Source organism: Acartia tonsa, chromosome 3 (genome assembly GCF_053477335.1).
Source record: "Acartia tonsa isolate MP-2025a chromosome 3, ASM5347733v1, whole genome shotgun sequence".
NCBI lineage: Eukaryota > Metazoa > Arthropoda > Copepoda > Calanoida > Acartiidae > Acartia > Acartia tonsa.
In genome coordinates, this window is record NC_137262.1 from 31,289,017 (window position 1) to 31,310,169 (window position 21,153).

General features: G+C 30.6%; 1 protein-coding gene and 1 long non-coding RNA gene across 2 annotated transcripts in view; both read left to right on the forward strand.

Moving 5' to 3' along the window:
- Positions 1 to 419: 419 nt before the first annotated feature.
- On the forward strand, positions 420 to 16,395 carry LOC145313912 (uncharacterized). The gene is made up of 3 exons (XR_013877562.1): positions 420 to 663; positions 15,824 to 15,888; positions 16,337 to 16,395. It is a non-coding gene; the product is annotated as an uncharacterized LOC145313912 (long non-coding RNA).
- Positions 16,396 to 16,782: 387 nt separating this feature from the next.
- Positions 16,783 to 21,153, forward strand: part of LOC145314836 (uncharacterized) — a 43,962-nt gene continuing 39,591 nt past the window's right edge. Inside the window, exons 1-2 of the mRNA XM_080154917.1 lie at positions 16,783 to 16,908; positions 17,111 to 17,189. Of these exons, the coding sequence (XP_080011043.1) occupies positions 16,803 to 16,908; positions 17,111 to 17,189 (185 nt within the window). The 5' untranslated portion in view covers positions 16,783 to 16,802. The remainder of the gene's footprint in view (positions 16,909 to 17,110; positions 17,190 to 21,153) is intronic.

Here is a 21,153-nt window from a genome sequence, read left to right on the forward strand (position 1 = left end):
CGTTTAAAAATGTGAAATATTTTTTTTGACTTTAACAAAGTAGTTAACAGTAAAAAGTAGTAATTCTAATTGATTTTAGAATATCATTAGATATTCATAATTATTAGATATCATTCATAAACAAACAATAATATTAACTTCAAGGCTATAGAAACTATGACGCATATAATGCCTAAAAATACTTAAATACATAATCTAATTGCGTAGAAATAGTTTTGTTACATTTTTACATCGTTTTCAACGCGCACTTTCCAAACGGTCTAAAGGAAAGTACTTTACCGAGAGAATTTCTCGATAAATTCTCCCCTTCAACATACACTTCCCTTTTTATTATTATCCTTGTATTTTTGGGGAGGGAGAAAGCGTAGGAAGGGAAGAAATCCGGTAAAATATATCTCCGACAAATTTCAACTAACACTAGTTTCTTTTAGATAGCTAATCTAACACACATACATACACAAATATATGACTTATAGATGTACTAAAATAATATATAAAAATGAGTTATCATTAAGTGAAAAAAAGTAATATATTATTACAAAAAGTGATGCTTAGAAATTTTGTTGTTATATTCTGTGATGTTAGTAGTTGCAAGTATGATAAAAGTGAAGTTAGATATGAGTGTCATCTTTATATGTCTTATTATAATGGTCAATTTAATAGGTATGGCTTTCATTTATATTTATTTGTTCATAATATAAAAAAACATATAAACCTTTTATAACTGAGGTGAGTTCGTACATATGAATAGCATTCTAGTTTATTGACGAATTTTGAAAATTTAAAATATAAACTAAAAAAACAAATAAAAGCCTTGCAGATTTAAAATGTTTTATAATAGCTACAGTAAAAAAGAATTTTTCTTTTTAAAATAATTATTACTGCGCAACTATAGATGTATTTTTTACGTTTTTTAACATACAAACAAAATTGTAGAAAATTTAAAATCAACAATATTTATAACAAAATAATTATTGAATTACTTCATTTAATAATTTCATATCAAATTCATAACATGCTTAAAATTCAAAAAAAGGTACATAATACGCAAAAGATGATAAGGAAATTAAACGTGTCTAAAACTTTGAAGAATTTAGATCCCTATAAAAGTATGTTAAACTTTTGAAAAACGATCTTGCTACAAAGTTGAGTCATTAATATAATCCTTGAACCAATTTTCTATAAGTTTTGATGTAAAATGGATATTCATTTCCGTCTGATCAACCTTTTTTGTTACAACAAACTTGAACCTGTGGTTTCCCTCAAAGTGCATAGTCGTGCACAGAAACAAAACCCACCGCAGTATGAAATAAATTCAAAATCAGGGGATGGACATTATTCGTTTTTTCGTTTATAACTTTAGTTCAGGTAAGGTTAGTTAAATTTAGTTTCAGGATAGCCCCGTCGGGTTTTGTACTGCAGGGTTAGGGATTAGGCATAAAAAATTACCAAACCCTTTATTTTTAATTTATTTAAAAAAAAGCACACTTCAGCCAAAATATAGTATTAACAACCATTATCATAGAATGGGAAGGATATCCAAGAGGGAGGTGTATTGAGGGTAATACTACCTTAAGAAAAAAAGCCTGGAACAATGACCTCACTTAAAATTAACAAATCTTCAAAAAAAATGACAAGCATTATGAAACATCTTGTCTTTTAATACCAGTTTTTATCTCTTTTTTATTATTTTTTTCATTTTATTGATCAACACACAATCAACTAAGACTTTTAACTTTATTATCACATAATAAGAAAATGATAATGAATAACTTCAAAAAAAAGTATTTTATTTTTACTTTCTAAGTTTTTTTATTATATTTTTATCATCATAATAATGACAATTTGATTTTTCTTTCTGTTTATTTTTAGCTTTTAGCTTATACTCAGTTGAATATTATTTATAAGATGACATTCAATTAATGGTTTGTGTCGACTATTTATCATGTAATGGAAATGAAAATATACTGTTAATATAAAGTATCAATTTTAACATTATTTTAAACATTAAACATTTTTAAGAATGATAAGATCCTGTAACACCATAAACAAATTTATTTTAAGGCTAAGTTTGTTATAGTTTGTATGTGAATCAAATGCTAAATAAAGTCTAAAATACATAAATAGTAAAAACAACAAAATTCAAAATAATAACTGTTTCATTCTCTTTAATTGGTATGCTTTTTGTATTTCATTGATGTATATTTTCTTTAAATTTCTAGAACTTAAAATGTTCTTTGATAAATGGAAAAAATCATATTTTCTTTTTATTTTAAAAGTCTTATTTTGACAACCTATAGATCAAACGTTTTTCACTATCGGTGTAATTAAGATAAAAAATATTTGAATTTGTCTAAAATAGTATAAGGTCAAGTAAAAGCAAAAGTTTAGAAATTAGCAGTAAGAACACGTCAAGGACGTTTTTTTACCATAATAAGCGTTATTGTCAAATTCTAAAAGTGCTCCAATTCTGTCATTAATAGGTACTCATAATGATTTTATTGGAATTACTTAAGTTTCATATAAATTATCTCTGGAAAAAACTGTTTGTTTTTATTGGAGATTTGTGGTTTATATATTTTGTACGTCAGTGTAGTTATTTGAGATTATATAACTAAATTAATGTTTTGTTTTTATATCGTAAGCGTAGCAACTATATAAGTAATTAGTTATGGATATAAATGTAAATGAGAACGACGCAATTTAATCATCACTTTTGAAGAATATATTTTGTAAAATATGATCCAAAAAATTTCAGTTAGGACAACTTTTATTAAATGACATATAGTCGAAATAAACTATAAACCCATTGGCCACACAACTACTAAGGTTTAATATAAAAATGTACTATGAGAAGGAAAAGGTTCTGAATTAAGGTCGCTACATTTTTAAAAATTCATATCTCATAAATCTAAATAAAAACCTTAGATAAAAAAGTTCATAGAGCATATTTTTAAAGATTTGAACAATTAACAAAAATCGGAAACTATTTTAAATAAAACTTTTTCTTTAATAATATGATTTAATTTAGAGAAAAAACTGTACAGTAACGCTAAAAGTAACTTTAAAAACACATCATTTAACGCTTCGTTAGTCTAAATTTAATGTTTATTTAGGAAGTTTTAAATTGATGACTATTCTGCTTTCTATATTCTTGTCTAGTGAGAGATATTCAGTAATAAAAGTATATCAAGTAATTAAAATTATTTTACAAATATTGTTGGCAATTTTCTTTATGCCCTCCCGTTGCAGCAATCCCTAACTTAGGTAGAAAAATTGCAAAATAAGATTTGGGGGGGGGGGGGGGGCGGATCACTAGGAAATTTAGGATAAACCACTAAGACACATTACAAGTAATGAATTAAACAAAAGAAATGCGACAAATGGTTACAACATTTAAAAATTTCAGATTTGTCCTTTAACATTACTAATGTATTTTACTTTTCCAACAGCCATAAATTATTTATATTCAATTAATAAAATTAATGAGAGGTATGAAACAATCACATGCAAAAATTGGAATCAATAAAAGAATTTAGACGTAACTTGAAGGAAAAAGATTTTGAAATTTCAAAAACGAGCTAGTATTTAAGTAAGTAACGGCAGTAACATAGCCTTAAACCATCAAAATGAATAAGTAAAAAGTCTCAAAACCATCAAAAGTAATATTCCTAAACAGAAATACTAATGGTAATATGTGCAAAAAATCATCTTTTTATTCTTTGATTCTTTAAGACTTCAACCCCTGTAATTTCTATACAAGAATGTCCTTGCCGTGTTAAGTTAAAATGTATTAAATGAATATCCTGGAATCCGATCCATAATCAATGAAATTCTTCTATAATAGTTTACATTTTTCATTTACTTAAAAATATCTTAAATTAGTTCAAAAATACATTATGTATTTAATTAACAATAAGCAAAGCAAAAACTAAAACAAACAGTAAATTTTTAAATTAAAAATCTTCTGAAAAATTAGTTATAGGAGATGTACGAAAGAACTAACACAACTTAATTATGGAGTTGCTACACATAAAGTTTTGAACAGAATAATGTCAAGATATGTATTTAAATCTCCTAATTATAAAATACACTATTAGGACATATTGTCTTTACAAATTAAAGTGATTGACAACTTTCAACCACTTAAAAAGAAGGCACAAAAAGAGCCGTCTTACTTATTAAGAGAAAAGGATAACAACATCCATAAAAGAGTAGCTATAAAATCTGATTTTATGACTTGCTTATAGAAATGCTTCGCTTACAATATTGTATCTTGTCCTATGAATTATTATTCAATAATTAGGATAATTATATCATATAAACATATTGTTGTTAAAAGTAAAAATCAGCATGTTTTGAAAGGAGGTAAGGACATTCTGTTAACGATTATAGAGTTGAAAATATTTGTAGAGATAGTAGGTAAAATAGTTAAGTGTTTTTACCCGCGGGACACCACATAAAAATTCATAGAGAGCCATGTACTTTGTAAACAAGGAAGAATTTGTCCATTCTCTTTAACTTACCCAATGTTGTGTCAAAGTAACGGTAGAATTTTCAGTTTATCCTACACTAGCAGCTGCGCACATAGCATCTAGGAGAGTGCGGTTTAGATAATATATATCGCCTAAAACCATCCATACATATATATAAAGCTTCCCTAAAAAGTACAAACGATTCGGATTAACTAAACTGAATTATTTCAAAGATACTACGTATCTAAAATTAATTAAAATAGGTTGATTTATGTTTCATAAAAATAGGTCACACTTAGATAACTATCAGGGATCTAAAGGGATAAGACACTGGAGGTAAAACTGATGAATACCCCAGGTTTTACAAAACAAAATTACACCTTTCAAATATAAAAATCATTTGTGGAAAAGTTTTGATACAACAAGTTTGTAACTTTGTACCAACCAATCAAGATTTTTAAAAATCCAGAGAATGCGTTTATATAACTATGGGGACCAGCATAATTTACAGTTCAGTGTCCCCTCCCTCCCTGGATAATTAAACTAATGTGTTACGCAACCCAATACCTGAAAATGTTAAACTTTTACCTTTTGAATACACATAAGGCTTGACAGCTGTCGCTGGCGGCTGAATAATGATGACTTTCCAGCTGCTTTTGAAATGAATATAACAGTTCCTAACAAAAGAAATTACTTTACGATTAAGCTAATATTGCTTGATTCATTTCTACAAGAAAGTGATTGCTAAAATCAATATTGTATTTTAAAAAAAATAGAAAAACACACTAACTTAAAAAATGTAGGAATCCAGCCGAAATTGTGTGCCGCTTGGCGACGACAGGTGCAAATAGCCAAAAAAGTATAACTTAAATATAATCTGCGGGTTAACAAAAATAGGCTGCGGCCACCGAGCCCTGGAATTCACTTTTACTCTCTCAGTGCAGTTTTATCGTGGATATAAAATTCATTTTATTGCAGTTTTCTGTATAAATATAATTCTATTTTAAATCTTTTCTATTTTACCTTTCAACTTTTATATGAGACAATCTTTAGAATATTTAACATTGTTTGGCTCATTTTACAATCTTTTATTGAAAAACAGAGCTATAATGGATGCAGAACACATGGATATATTGACAGAGGAAATTTTTTTGTCAATTTAGGTTGCTAATATGGACCTGATTTACAGCTCAGTTCGTTCAGAAAGTAAGAGGGTAGGGGATGGGGGTAAAAGGGGTGTATGAGGGGTATCGTTATCTAAATAGGTAATTATCTATTGATAAGAGTTATAAAATATAAATGCATGTATTTTAAATGAAACATATTGCTTACAAGGACTTTTGTCTACTTCTATAAAAAAAATCCAACCCTGTGAAAACTAAGTTATTTCAGTTTTCAAAATGTTGTCAATCTGTTCCTTTTATTTCTTAATTAGTTGAAAACAAATAAGAAAAATCTAAAAATTATAGAAACAACATGGAAAAACAAATCAATAAAGTTTAAAATATGGAAAAGGATTTTAAAGTTTACGTTGTAAAATAAATCGAAAGTCATTGTTTTTAAAATTTCTAAAAAGTAAACATTTACCTTAAAATACTAAATAGATTAAAATAATTGAGATATGTTCATCCAAGCGTCCGTAATTAGCAGTAGGGGCTCTTTTATGGGTTAGGATCATGAAATTGTTCTTAAAGAGCCCAAGGACGTACATAAACCTTTTTTTAATGAGAATAATCTAATCGACAAATTCGTTAATGATATTTCTGCCCCTGCAGAAGCAAATAGCTTTTACCTTTAAAATGTGATGGGGTAAGGTAATCTTCTCTGAAAAAAAACCTAATCGGTACAGTGGTTAATTATTTACTAGCTACAAACAAACATACAGACAGACATCCTAACTCTTTTAATAAAGATAAATTATACAAATTCAAATAGAAAATCATTCTGATAAATTTAAATTTGAAAATTTAAGAGGAATATTTTTGCGCGTTTTTTTGCGGCAAATCTCTCCCGTCGTGTCCGTCCGTTCTGTCACGAAAAAAAACTGCAAAATTTTCTGTTTACAATAAATTTGCAACATATATGCACAGCACAGTACATTTATGTTGTTGATCGTAACTTACCCTAAAAAGTAAAACAACTAGGTAACCTTTCTCATGTAAAACATTTTTGGCATTTTTCAACCTAATTTTCCTTGTTGCAAAAAATATTAGCAACATTGTATGAATACTAGACATAGTAACGGCTGGGTGAGTTGACATTTTGGTAAAATATATTTGGCCAATTTCAAAGATTGACAGTTTATGTGTACATACATGAATACTGGATTAAAGGATATAATTTATACTACATTCTTACTATGTAAGATTAATAAATGATATTTTTTTCCTGTTAAGCTGAGTAAAATGTACAAGTATAGTTACAGTAACTATGATATCATGTATTATTTTAGTATATGAGAAAATTTAACCGGATGGTATGTTTTTGGCATGGTTTTGTAGACAATTATCAACGGTTACGGGATCGAACATTATACAAATTCCTCCTTAAAATTAAGTACTTCATGACAATGTGATCATCGTTATACAAATGTCAAAGTCATTATCGTTTTTATTAATAATTGATATTTTCTCAGAGCAAAATAGTTAAACTAATGAATAGCAAGTGATATGTTTAAATAAATAAAGTTTGTCGAATTTATGCCATGATAACTTTATATTAAATTCAAATAGTCGACATAATATATCCTTATACTAAAGAAACAGGATGTCTGTTTGTCTATGTGTATGTGTGTTTGTACCGAAGGTTCTCGCTAACCGCTAAACCGATTGGGTTCTCCTTAACCCTTACAGATCGGGGGGGGGGGGGGGGGGGGGGCTCCAAGAGCCCCCCCCCTCTAGTTTTTTCAATCTCATTTTTTTTGTAGGTAAGATGGAGTGCTGTGACTTCATGACTTTTTAAGTTTAGTAATTATACGTCGGCAAGAGTTGATTTTGTTAGGATATCTGGTCTGTGTCGGTCGTGGTGTCCGGTCAAAGTCGGTTGGGTAGCACCAAAATTAGAAAAAAATTCTTAAAAAATCTTAATTTCTACACTATGACTTTTGTGTATAAGGAGAAACCTAAAATTTTTTTGGTGAATACTTAGATATCAATGACCTTCTGAGAAAAAATGTGTTATGACCGTTTGACCGCTCCCTGACCGACTTTATGACCGATTTTTGTCCGGCTACAGACATATATCATGAATATCGTGGCTTCTATTACAGCTAGAGGCCTATAAATTTTTTTGGTAAATCCTTGAGCAACATCAAACAGATAAAAATATAAATCGGCGCCGCCAACCGCCGTTTTACCGCCGTAACCGCCGAAAATGGCGGTTTCCGTTATTTGCCGTTTTTTGGCGATGATCAGAAAAAGTAATTTTTTGGTTATGAAAAATAAAAGTTCGTCCTAAAATTTGGTCATCCTAGCTGCAAAATTGGCCGCTCTACAGCTGTTTTAAAATTTAGCGGCTGGCCGCTAAAAAGCGGCTAAGGAGCGGCCTGGCTGCTATGACTAGAAAAAGTAATTTTCTCTAAAAATACACATGAACCACCAGAAAAAAATTTTACGTCTTTATCTGTAACAGGAGCCGAGATAGAGGGGGGGGCTCTTGGAGCCCCCCCCCCCCCCCCCCCGATCTATTAAGGTGGGAATTGGGGCCCGAGCTGTAAGGGTTAATAGGGTAGCTTCTCATAGGTCCCGGAAAGGTTTATAACTATTTTAGGGGAGGGTACCACCACTCTCCCAATAGAAATTGCCCCTAGAAAAAAATTAACCCCCCCCAAATATTTTTTTTTTACTTTTTCTTTTAAAATCTAAAATAATGAATTGGGTTATCAAATTCGACCCTCCCCTCTTCAAGTGCCCCTAGAGGCCTCTAGAAGGCATAGCCGCTAGTATTACATATAGATAGAATACATTTTTTTAATTTTTGCTTTACACTATGTTGACTGTATCCTTAAGCTCCCTGAATTAAAGTATGCAAAAAGGTATGACACAGAAAATGTATGCCTAGCATTTATCAACCTTATATTGTACAACATTTTTCTTACAAATTTTTATATTTTCTTGTCCAAAAAGTTTAAAAGAATTATTTGTCAAAGTTAATTTTTTAAATATTCTTTTATTTTATGTTTTAAAATGTACAGAAAAAATTGGTCTTATCCAATAACATTTTTGTAGGCTAACGTTAGGGTTTCCTAAATCTCGCATCTATATCTAAGCAAGGCGAAGGAAATCCTAACTCCTAAGATAGCCTACGAAATCTTATAGGACTTGGCCTCATCATAACTTATAAATTTATTTCTTTCTGTCAGTTTCTTTACGAAATGGACAGCAATATTTGCTTAAAGCAAAGCTTTTCTACAATTAGCGTGTGTCTGACATAAACTAAAACAGTTCTAGTCTTTAATTCAAATGTAGCAACTCCACATAAAGACCACGTCCAGTATTTGCCCATAGCTGAAATGTTTACATATACGATATTGTAGAAGACGAAGAAGATCGCTCAATGTGACGTCATAAATACGAGGGATTATCCATCTCTTTTTGTAAGGGTTTTCTTTCCCATTCATCCTCCCCTTATCCCTTATTTTTATGACTTCAGACTTTTTTTAAGCGCCTTTCTTCGTCTTTGAAATTGTACAATTTTAACCACACCTTCAAGAGAATATTCCTAGAACTTTGTCTAACTGTAATTCCTATGTATTAAATTTCTTATAAAACTTTTCTCAGTATTAATTGGATGATATATAAAGGATACTTCCAATAAGGGTATTTCACTAATTATGATTACAAAGGGGGAGGTAGGTTGTGCTAAAATTCCGTAAAGGTGTGAGTTTTAAGGCTTAAAAACACTAGTAGAACGATAAAATTTATGTTAACTTTAATTTTATTTGACTATAGTTCTTTTCAATAAGGAAAACACATATATAGTGAATATTATAATTCAACTACTGTTTTTAAGCCTTAAAACTCACACAATTACAGAATTTACCTACCTCCCCTTTTTAAGATAAATTCAACTTAAAAAATTACAATTTAAACTAAAAATGAACACGCTTTATCTTATATGATAGAGGTAATATTATAAGACTGTATTTTATAGTATACTTGATTACCACCCAGGAAAGTTCAATGTATGTGTAAGGGGGGGGGGGGGGGGGGTAGTAAAAAAACTTTCAAATCCACGTTCACCCCCTCGCACCTCCCAAAAAAAGTTCGACTTCCTTTATTAAATTCTTCTCATGGTACCACTAATTCATTTTAACTAAAACTAAAGAAATTAAAAATTCCTCTTTTAAATTTTTTGAATGAAATTTATATAATAATTTCTTTACAAATTAAAGTACACTCATTTATCTATTGAGCAGTGTACAAAATTCTACAGATATATGTAACTAGAGTTGGCTCAATATAACTATATCGCTATTGGCTAGTTTTCTATAAGTACATATCTATTTCTCAATAAATCAATTTTCCTCCCCCGCCATTACTATCTAAAAGAAAGAAGTAAATATTTATTAATTTAAATGATTTTAAAAATATTTTTTTAATTATATTTTTTTTCACATTACCATCACCAAAGGGTTAATATGATATAAATTTTAGTTTTAATATTTTAACACAAAGGAAGTGTCACCACAATCGAATTCTTTTAAAATACAGTTTTCTTAGATTTACTCTAATATGAACGTATATTTTTTATTTATAAAAAAATGATTAAATACTTCAATGTAATTCAAATATCTACATGAAGTGAAAAACTTAATTCATTTCATAAACAAATAGAATAAATGTCTTATCGCTTTGGTCAATGAGAGTTTAATGAGGAGTATTGGAGCACTATGAGTTTTAAACACTTTACCATTGGAAGACTCGAGCTCATTTATAGACGTTTATTTCCTATATAGATCTGTGATGGATCTTGATGCAATAAAGCAGGCCGTTTTGTAAAAGTTAAAAATTGGAAGATTTCATTAAATAAAAGTAATCACAAATATACTTAGTAAATAATGGATGTATTTAGAATATACGTGAATATTGTGATAGGAAAAAAATTGTCGTCAATTTAGGTTGCTAACATCGAATTCACTTATTGATAAGTTCATTCATCCAATAGGAGAGGAGTTGATGGGGTAAAGGGGGTGGAAGGAAAGGCTCGTCATTTTAGCCCACTGCAAAGTTCACTTTATTAGAGTCCATGGAAATCGGGTGTAAGATCCAAGTAGTAATATATCCATTTATGTAATTCTGAATTCTAATGCTTTAAATATTCATAACTAGAAAAGCCTCTTTGGTTGATTTAATGATGTCAAATAATTCTTCATTCAAAAATTTTCACTTTACACAGTTTATACAAAAATAGAAAAGCTAAAAATAAAAGGTTTATGTTATGTTAAAATAATATTTAATATTTCATTTAACAATATATATTTTAAACATGCATTTTTATTTTGCTACTATTGGCTTTGCTCCTAGAGTATTAAAACTTTTCCTATGTAGATTTTTATAATAGGACAATAGCTGGATGTAAGAGTGTATCCGAAAAGATCTTAAAACGACTAAAAAACTGCTCCACAATTCTGTTGTTAGCTTTTTTTGGTTCAGGGCATGTTTTAGGTCATTTGGGGAGTATTTTTGTCATCTACCATTAAAAGATATTGTTTCGTGAAGAACATAATTATGCCAACTTCCCTTCAAACATGAATATTAGCTAAGCTTAATTATACAAGCATAACATTCCTTTTTTTATTTCTTTTATCAACCCTGATAAACTATTCCTGCACTCCAATGCAAATTGATGTTCTGTCAAATTTCTATTTTGTTTATCAACTACGGAGAACCTTGAAATTCTGGATTCTGATAGACAACACTCACAACACTTATGCAAATTTTTGCAGCTGCAAGTCTTCTATTGCAAAATTTTTTTTATTATGAACTTTCAGTCTAATTTCAATTTTACATTTGTTTTTCTCATTAATCTGTTAAGAAAAGTAAGTCTTTAAAATATGAATGGGGGGAATGCATTCGCCAGTAGACAACAGTTTTAACTTTTTTAATTCAAGCTCCAACGACAAACTAAAAAAAATATTCCTACTAAGATAGTTTAGTTTGTGTATCTTTGACTTCTACATAGCGTTTGATATATATATTACTGAAGTTCATATGATAATTTTAAAATGGATAGTATTTACAGGGAAGCTTTTTTAGTCCTAATAGATTTTTCTAAGGGTCAAATCTTAACCCCCCAAATTGGAAAAATAATTTCAATTGAAATGGGGGAGAATTAATCCAAAACATCCTTTTCTAGGACAAATACATAATGAAGCTTGAATCTAATAACTTTTTGGTTAAATATATTATAAAATCTAAGAATTTTTACTCATAAGCAAATATTCAATTTAAATATCAAAAATAGAAATGAAATCAGAAAAAAATTTAACCTTACATAACTCTAGACAATGTCTATTCAAAATATTTTTTTCTCCAAAATATATGCAAACGAACCCCAGAAAACTCGATAATCTGTCCTTGTCTGTCATAAATTTCTAGATTTATCTTTTGTCTTCAAATTCAAATTTACAAGTCTAAGTTCAGCGTCATTTAAGTTTGATAGAATATAGGGAAATGTAAAGGAAACCTAATTTTTTAGAATGTTGAAAATAAAGAAAAACTACCTACTTAAAAGAATTAATTAATATCCGCAGAATTAGAACCGGTTCTGAGCCATACTGAAAAACCAAGTATAGTGTCCAATTACAGACAATTCTCTACAAATATTAAAATAAAAATTATAAAATAACAAAACTGGTTTCATTATTATAATTTTTAATTTTAATATCCATGGAAAGTTTTTATAATGCGATGAGATAAATAACTAATAATATCTTGTTTTTTTCCCTACAACTTAAAACTTAAAAATATATCCCATTTTCTTCATATGAGGAGGTATGTTTAACACTAAACATAAATTGTCACAGATAAAATATGGATTCTAAGGTTTTTTTCACATCAATAACACAAAAGTCTGTAAGGTTGACAAAAACAAAATATTACTGTATTCCAAGTTTTTGACACAGTAAGGTACCGAATGAAATATGTTCCGTCTGTGTTTCTAGTCCAGGGGTGATTAAAATGACTAGAAAAAAAGGATGACAGTATTCAGGTGAAGCGAGGCCAACAAATATAGAAAAATTACAGAAAACAGAGTTTATTATAAATAATAAAACTTCACCAGAAAATAATTTCATATAGTATAATATGAATAAAAAGTGATATTTTCTTTTATATGAAATTAAAGAATTATAAAGCAGTCTTAAATAAAAATGTTTTTTTTTCTATTTTATTTTCAAAATTCCTGCTATTATTGCACACTATGTTGAATATAATCTATAATACAAAGTAGAAAGATGTGTATCCATTCTTCTTTCCATCGGTCCATCTGTCTGTCTGCCCGTCTGAAGCTTGGGTTCTCGGTAACCGCTGAGCCGAATAAGCTCTATTCTTCGGAAAATATAGCTACTGGTCCTGCTATGCATGGTTTTAAGCTATTTTATTGAAGGGTAGGATTTTTACGAATTACAAAGGTTTACACAATCATAGGCGTCCAAGGGGGGGGGGTAATGGGCCATTTGGCACCCCCAAAATTTTGTGAACAATACCCCCCCCCCAAAAAAAAATTACCCCTACCTTTGGGGTGCCGTAGGCACCCCCAACGATTTTGGGGGGGGGGGTATTTACCCCCCCCCAAACCATTTGGGGGGGGGGTAAATACTCCCCCCAATATAGAAAATCTCTAACAAAAAAAATTTTTGCGCGCTTCGCGCGCATTTTTAATACTAAATTTTTTATAAAATTTAAATTACCCCCCCAAAAAATTTTACCCCGGGGGTAAATTTTGGGGGGGGTAAACAAATTTTACCCCTGCCAACAGATTTCAGGGGGGGTAATTACCCCCCCCCCAAGCAAATTTTACCCCCGGGGTAAAAATTTTGGGGGGGGTAAAAAAAATTTGCGGCGCGCTTCGCGCGCCATTTTACCCCCCCCAAAACCAAATTAGCCCCCCCTTAAAAAAATTTTACCCCCCCCAAAATAAAAAGCTTGGACGCCCCTGTACACAATCAATTTTCGAGACGCTTTTATCCTAGGTTTTATTTTGACTTAAAGTAACTTTAAAGAAAGAATTTTAAATTTTTTTATAGATTAACTTCCATTACCTCTTGGGGCGATTACCCTGGAGGTTAGGGGCGAAGCGTAGCGAAGTAATCTAAAAAATAATGGTAATTTAAAATTATCATTTATTAATTTTTTGGTGTAGTAGACCCCTGAAACTAATTTTTACAGGATATTAAAATTCATTGTATGCAACACGCATTTTGTAAAAAAGAATTGTTGGAATTTAAATCTTAAATGAGCATATACTCAGACAAGCAGTGAAATTAGTTTTTCCATGCACAAGGCATAATTTAGTTAGATTCTGTAATAGGTAGACAGTTTTATTATCTTGTAATCTGAAGTAATTATATAATGTATATTCTAAAAGAGACGTCCAAGGGGGGGGGGGGATTTTTGTCTTAGAATTCTCCCCTAATTATAAAAAGAATAAAATAATAGCACACTCCAAAGTTTTTTTTTTTTTGGGGGGGGGAGTGTAATTCCCCCTAATAAGAATTTCACCCCTCGCAAAAAGCTTCGACCTACTTATCTAATAATAAATAGTCAAGAAAAAAGCAAAAATTGTAATATTTAAATTTGTCATTTGTTATAGGTTCAAATAGCTTTTAGCTTTGTCAGAAATTTCAAACGGTTAAACTGCATATTCTATGTTTTATTCTGTGTAACCGCTACAAATATAAATTAATCACGGTGATGTAGAGTATGCGTCTTCGTGCTTTCCTAACATTCTTTAAAAGCATAGCATCTCAGTAAGTAACATTTTCCTCATTTTAGAATTACCTTTTCCCTTAAAATGTGATAAGTAGAATTGCATTAACCCAACTTTAACTTTACTGGAAGATAGCTGCATAATATAAAAATAAGTTATTGTTAAACATATTTATCTTCAAATGATTCAAGTGTATTTATTGCTATATTTTTCACTAGTGGATACGCCAATAGATGCCTTTAGTGGCACTTAAGGAAAGGGGGAAAAGTCAAAACCATCACACTTTCGATTTCATTTTAAGTTTAAAAAAAATATTTCTAGTGGTAATTTCTCTTGGGATTGTAGTTGTACCCTACCCCAATATAGTTGGTTACCTTCTCATGATATATTCGAAGCTACAATGTAATGACGAACCAGATCGGTAAAACAGTTAGCGAGATCCTTCGGTACACACAGACACAGAACCTTTTACTTTTATGTAAGGATTTGTAATACATATCTTTGAATATTTTCCTTCTTTTTAGTATTTTGAAACAATTGACAAAAAATGTTACACATTTTCTATATCAATTTAAGTAAGACTTTTAATATACCCATTAAGTTTTGAATCTAAGCTTTTCAAAAAGTATTGTATTGAATCTTTTTCAAGTCTGCTGTCCATGACACTTTAACGTCAGGTCCAACAACCTAGGATAACTAACTTGAGCCAAATCTCCCTTTTTCTCTCTAAACACCCAGCAGACAACCAACTCTCTGATTGCACGACCTTTGAGCCAAGGTATTCCCCTTACTCTGTTTATTAATCTCTATTCATGGACAGCCATACCTTACCTATGAAGTTGCTAAGCAAATCCAAAGTGAAGAGGTCGGAGGGATGGTAATTTGAAATAAATAGGATAATGCTAGAAAAAATTTTCTTTGAAATTTTGTTCAGGGTCAGTTAACACTAAACAGATTACAAATTTAGGCAGAAAATTTGGGGAAAGAATAAAAAAATAATTTGTAAAAGACCGATGCATGATATTGAAGCTTAATGAAGTGTTAACCATTCATGTATCATGACAATTAGTCAATTCTCAATTTTAAACCGGATAATTACGTCTGACATAAGCTATGCTATTCTACAACAAATGGATTTAAAGTAGATGAAATATAAAGCTTAGGTTTGTTTAATACTTTAAATATTAAACTAAAAAGTAAGAAAAAATCTTATAATTGAGGGAATGTTTTCCCTGGGGTGTATTCATCTCAAATTCAAGGGTTAACCTTTCATTAAAATAGATAAAAAATAAAGTTTCATCATTTACTCAAAGAAAATTTAAATGCACTTCTTGTTTAGTTAGACATTTAGAAGAAAACCGAAAGTCTTTACATCTCCTATTTTCTAACATTTTAAAAGTTGAATATTTTTTTTTCAGGTAAGACGCATCCTCAAACCAGCCTTCACCTTGGTCACCTCTACACAACAACTTCACTGGAACAGGCAAGCATAATACAATTGTCATATTGTACTTGACATCATTCAAGTTTATTCTTATTATATGTTTCATTGAATATAAACTATTTTGTTTCATACGTTATCTAACCAACTGGAAATTTAAAGAGTGGGTAAAAACCCTCCTTTCTCACCCTTAGGCCTGTAAGAACGTTCAACTTAAACTAAATGATGTTTATGTTTTAAACCACAATTCATAACCAATGATTTCTTTTTAAAATGAATTTTGAAGTTAATAAAGTGATATCCCAAGTGATATCGTCCCTTGAAAAAATACCAACTTTCCAACAAAAATTAGTTTACTCTTTCTTTTAAAAACTAAAATTTAAAGTTGAGGGTCTTTACCTAGCCCCCACCCTCTTTTTATTCAGATAGTGAATGTCTATTTAAGATTTTAAAATATTCTACCTTGTAATTGCATTGTTCTTGTGAGCAGGGATCTGAAGATACATCCACGTCCAGCTCAACAACCTGGCAGAATTATCAACAGGAATAGTGTTCATACAATTAAACATTATCATAAATTTTAGCTCTCAGATAAAAAATTTATATGGAATTCGGCTGGTTGTCACAATTATTTTTTCAAGGAATATCATTTCATAGATTACCAGGAACACTGTACTATTTTCTTCAAATTTTCTGGATAAATCTGGTTTTCATTGCTATTCAGCGAAAACCCTTACATTGAATTAATTTCCCATTGTCCCCTCCCTTACTCCCTGATTAGACAAAAGGATATTTTTTTATTTCAAAAAGTAGCGAGGGGTTTCAATGCTCGACAGATACTTTGAGGGAAAGCTGACATAAGTTGATGTAAAGTACTAGTTTTTTTTTCTTGTCAATGCACGACTAATTTATGTTATTATATGAAACTAAATTAACAGGATGGTAGCTCAATAACTATGAATACACACAAATATCCAACTTACAATTATCCATTCAGTACAGAGGATATTAAGAGTTTAGATACTACTATCATTGCACCAACAAATACTCAAAAATCTTCAGGCAAGAATTGTTACTTATAATATTGTTAACTGTTTCTTATTTGTAAATTAATCAATAATTTTCATCATTATTATCAATAGAAAAAAAATCAATTCAATGTTGCTTTTGACTAGCAAAAAGTGGAGAGAAAAAGTAATTTTAAGATAACTTTAAGATTTTTGATTTTCAATTCTTTAATTCTACAATAATCTTGTAATTGTAGGTAGTTCATCATCCAGCTCTACTGCCAATCAATCAGCATCAAGTGGGGAGAGATTCTTTGCTGGAGATAGGTTTGCCAGGCAAGATGACCAGATTTAGTCATGAAATTTTCATACGGCTGCTAAATAAGCTGTGTGACAAATTACAGCTTAGCTCTTAATATCGAAGTTTAGTATTTTTGATTCTTTTTCTGATATATTTTCGCTTGAATTACACAATAATGAAGTATGTTTGAAATAAGTTTTGTTTTAATGAAAAAAATGACCCATAACTTCTTTATACAACTTGAAATCAATAATCTGCTATATTCAAAACAATTTCTTAAAGTTACTTTTTTAAATTGGCACTTTGTGTGAGATGTGTTGAATGATGAGTGCATCAACTTGATTATATTCTTAAAGTTTTAGATTAATCTTGAGTAAGAGACACTGACCACCACCATCAACAGGAGATGACAAAAAATTGAGAACACTTAGTAGGCTTGTCATAGTGACAATTTAAAAAAAATATTTTGTATCTGAAAGTAGAATATAATTTAAAAAGGGACGATTAAATTCACGAAGGTTGGGTCGCCGCTCACTCAAAATTAAAACTAGAATAGTTATTTCTCGCATCGTATTATAAACAGCTTTCCGCGGATATAGAATGTACAATTATAAGATTAAAACCTGTTTTTTTTAGCCCTGAGGTGCCGAAGGCGAAAAAGGCCTTGTTAAAATGTTTAAGTTACATCAAATTTAAATTTTTCATTTTAAAACCAACCTATTTTTAATCCCTTAATTTTTTTTTCAGAGAATCCCTTAAAATCATATTTTTAAAAGCTTTTTTGATAGGCATCCTTAAAACATGTTTACTTAAAACGTCTTTTGTAGAAGTTGTATAAAATTAATCCCAGGAGAAACATTTTGTTTATAGGCCTAACACGTCGTAAACTTGATGAGTTTAATCATTAAAAAAAGAAAGTTAAGATAGAGTGACAAGATTCTTTACAAACTCCAACAAAACAACAAATTTAAATTGTTTATTTAGTAAGTTTTTTTGGGAGGTTCATAAATTTTATAATGCATGTAACTCATGACTTTAGTCTGCATAACAAACTTTCATTTATAGCAGTTTTTAAAAAAAGGTAAAATAGAAGTTTTAAACAGAAAAGAATTAGTAGTGACATATTTCTGATGATTACAGAAGCATGAAACTCTTAGTAAAATAAAATAAAAATTAAAGATAAAATGTTGTTTTACTTTTAAGTAGTTACATATTTAAATGTTAAATAAATTATTCCTGAACCAATACAAAGCTTGGCGTTATCCTGTTACAAAATTTTTTATCAATTTGAAAATTTGAGTACCCCCCCCCCCCCCCCCGACAGTCTGGATAGTCTGCGGGAGGAGGAAAAGACTATCCAGACACGTTATTGAATTAAATTGAAGCTTGCCTTTTTCCTGTGTCCAAAACTTGATGTCGGGGTACTCTAATTTTCTAAATTTCAAAAACTATTTTAGGTTAGGTTAGGTTATAGGCTAGGGAGCCGAGCGCTGCGGCCACGGATGTTCGTTGTCTGGGGTACTTTAATTTTCTAAATTTCAAAAAACTATTTTAGGTTAGGTTAGGTTAGGTTATAGGCTAGGGAGCCGAGCGCTGCGGCCACGGATGTTCGTTGTCTGGGGTACTTTAATTTTCTAAATTTCAAAAAACTATTTTAGGTTAGGTTAGGTTAGGTTATAGGCTAGGGAGCCGAGCGCTGCGGCCACAGATGTTCGTTGTCGGGGGTACTTTAATTTTCTAAATTTCAAAAAACTATTTTAGGTTAGGCTATTTCTTTTAAATATTGCTACGCAACCCACAAATAAAATTGTTCTTGCTAAAAATACGCGGACGAGAGGGAGAACATAAAGGGGACTGGGAAAAGGGGGTTGTTGGTCAGATGGGAGAGGAAAGGGGTAAACAATACAGTTAAAAAACGCGGACACGGAGCGGACGAGAGGGAGAACATAAAGGGGGCGGGGATAAGGGGGTTGTTGGTCAGATGGGAGGGGAAAGGGGTAAACAATACAGTAAGAATTCTGTATATAAATAGACTGAAAGCTTGAAGCTGTTTGTTAGTCGACTACAGATTGCCTTGTAGCGAGGGACTGAGATCCTAAACTGGTTGGCATGGTTGACTAAGGAGGCAAGGCAAGGCTCGTGTCTCGCCTTATATACCCTCCCTCCCTTCCTCCTGTCCAACCTAATAATAGTTTACTTAAATTATTATTTTGTTGGGGGGGGGGGGGGGTTGGTACTCAAATTTTCGAAATCGCTAAAAATAATACTAAGAGGAATATACCATGTAAGTATATATTTATAAAGTTTTGCAACCTAAGATCCTGATTTAACTAATGATCTTTTACATTAGGATATAGTTAATCTTCTTTTTTTTTGTGTAATCATTATATCAGAACTTTTCTTTAAAAATGCATTTTTAGGTTACCACTATTTTTCTTCATTATACTGCATTTGATATTTTTGTATTTATATACCTCTAACGGCTACTCCCCTAGAGTTTTTAGAAGAAAGTAGTAAAACGATTTTTTTGGAGGTGGTGTAACCCCCTACCAAAATAGTTATAAACCTTCCTTGAACCTGAGACCCAGGGGCGTCCAAGCTTTTTTTTTTTTTGGGGGGGGGGGGGTAAATTTTTTTGAAGGGGGTGGGGTAAAATGAAAAAAAATTGGAGGTGGGGCCTACGGCACCCCTCTTGGACGTCCTTGCTGAGACCTATGCGATTGTGAAGGAAAACCATATAGGTCCAGCATTTGCAAGATCCTTTGGTACAAACAGACAGACCCATAGACAGACATCATGTTACTTTTATATAAGGCAATGTACCTAGTAAAACTTAAATAACCATGAAAATGTTTTACTTTCTATAAAATTTCAAGTAATTCTGCATATTTCATTCTTTTAAAATTCAGTTTCACTAACCTTTGCATTTTGAAATATATGAAAATGAAAGTGAGTTTGTTTGTTCTTCACAAGATTCAACAATTTCATTTTATTAGAATCTAAGTAAAGATATTCAATTTCAGAATTGTTATATAACATAAACATTTTATCTGGGAAAAAATAGAATTTTTATATCTCATTTATGTGTTATGCATTTTGGTAAAATGTATTATTCAAAATGAGGAAAACAAAGCCTTTTGTTATAAATTCCTATTGCAAATAGAAATTTATTCAAATTTCCTGCTAGCCTAGACCTTATACATCTAAATCCTATAAGATCCTATCAAATGAGTTTCTGTACTTCATAGTTTCATTTCTTCCAATAAAATATGTGTAGCTTACAAAACATGGAGAGTGGGGATATTGGGCTGTATATTAAACTAGTCGCCAAAGCCTTATAGTAACATTATAAGTTTGATAAACACTTTTATTGAATCTTGATTGGTTGGTTCATTAATGTAGTTCAGTGTCCAAAAGTTTAAACCTCTAAATAAAATCTTTAGAAGGGGTATTTTTTTTGTATGAGCATTGGGATTGTACAATAATTCATCGGCCATTGTCTTATCCCTTTGGTTCCGTGCTTACAAAATCTATTAGATAAAGAAAAATAATTGAACAATCCAGTTACTACAGTGTTTTTTTTTATGAGAACTTTTTTGAAAGCAATTTTACCCCACTTATAGTTATCAGAATTTAATGATTAATGGCTTATTTTCTTCGTTTTTTAAGGCAATTAATAGAACTACAAAAAAACATTTCAGTTTTTATTAAAAAAAAAACAGTAAAATCTAAAATTCAAAACTTAGGTGTCAACATCTAAAAATGGTTTCAGCGCATTTTTCTTATGCTCAAATATTCAACCTTTTGCAAGAATGGCTGCAAAACACTTCAAAGTTTAGATATAGAGCTAAAAATGTATACAGATACTATTAGGGACATGTACTAGAACTAGAACATATCAAAGTTTGAAGGTCATATCTCAACCAGGGAGGGAGTACTGGCCCCCCAAAGTCGACAACAGAAAATGAAATTTTTTTCTTAGAAGATTTAGGCATAAGA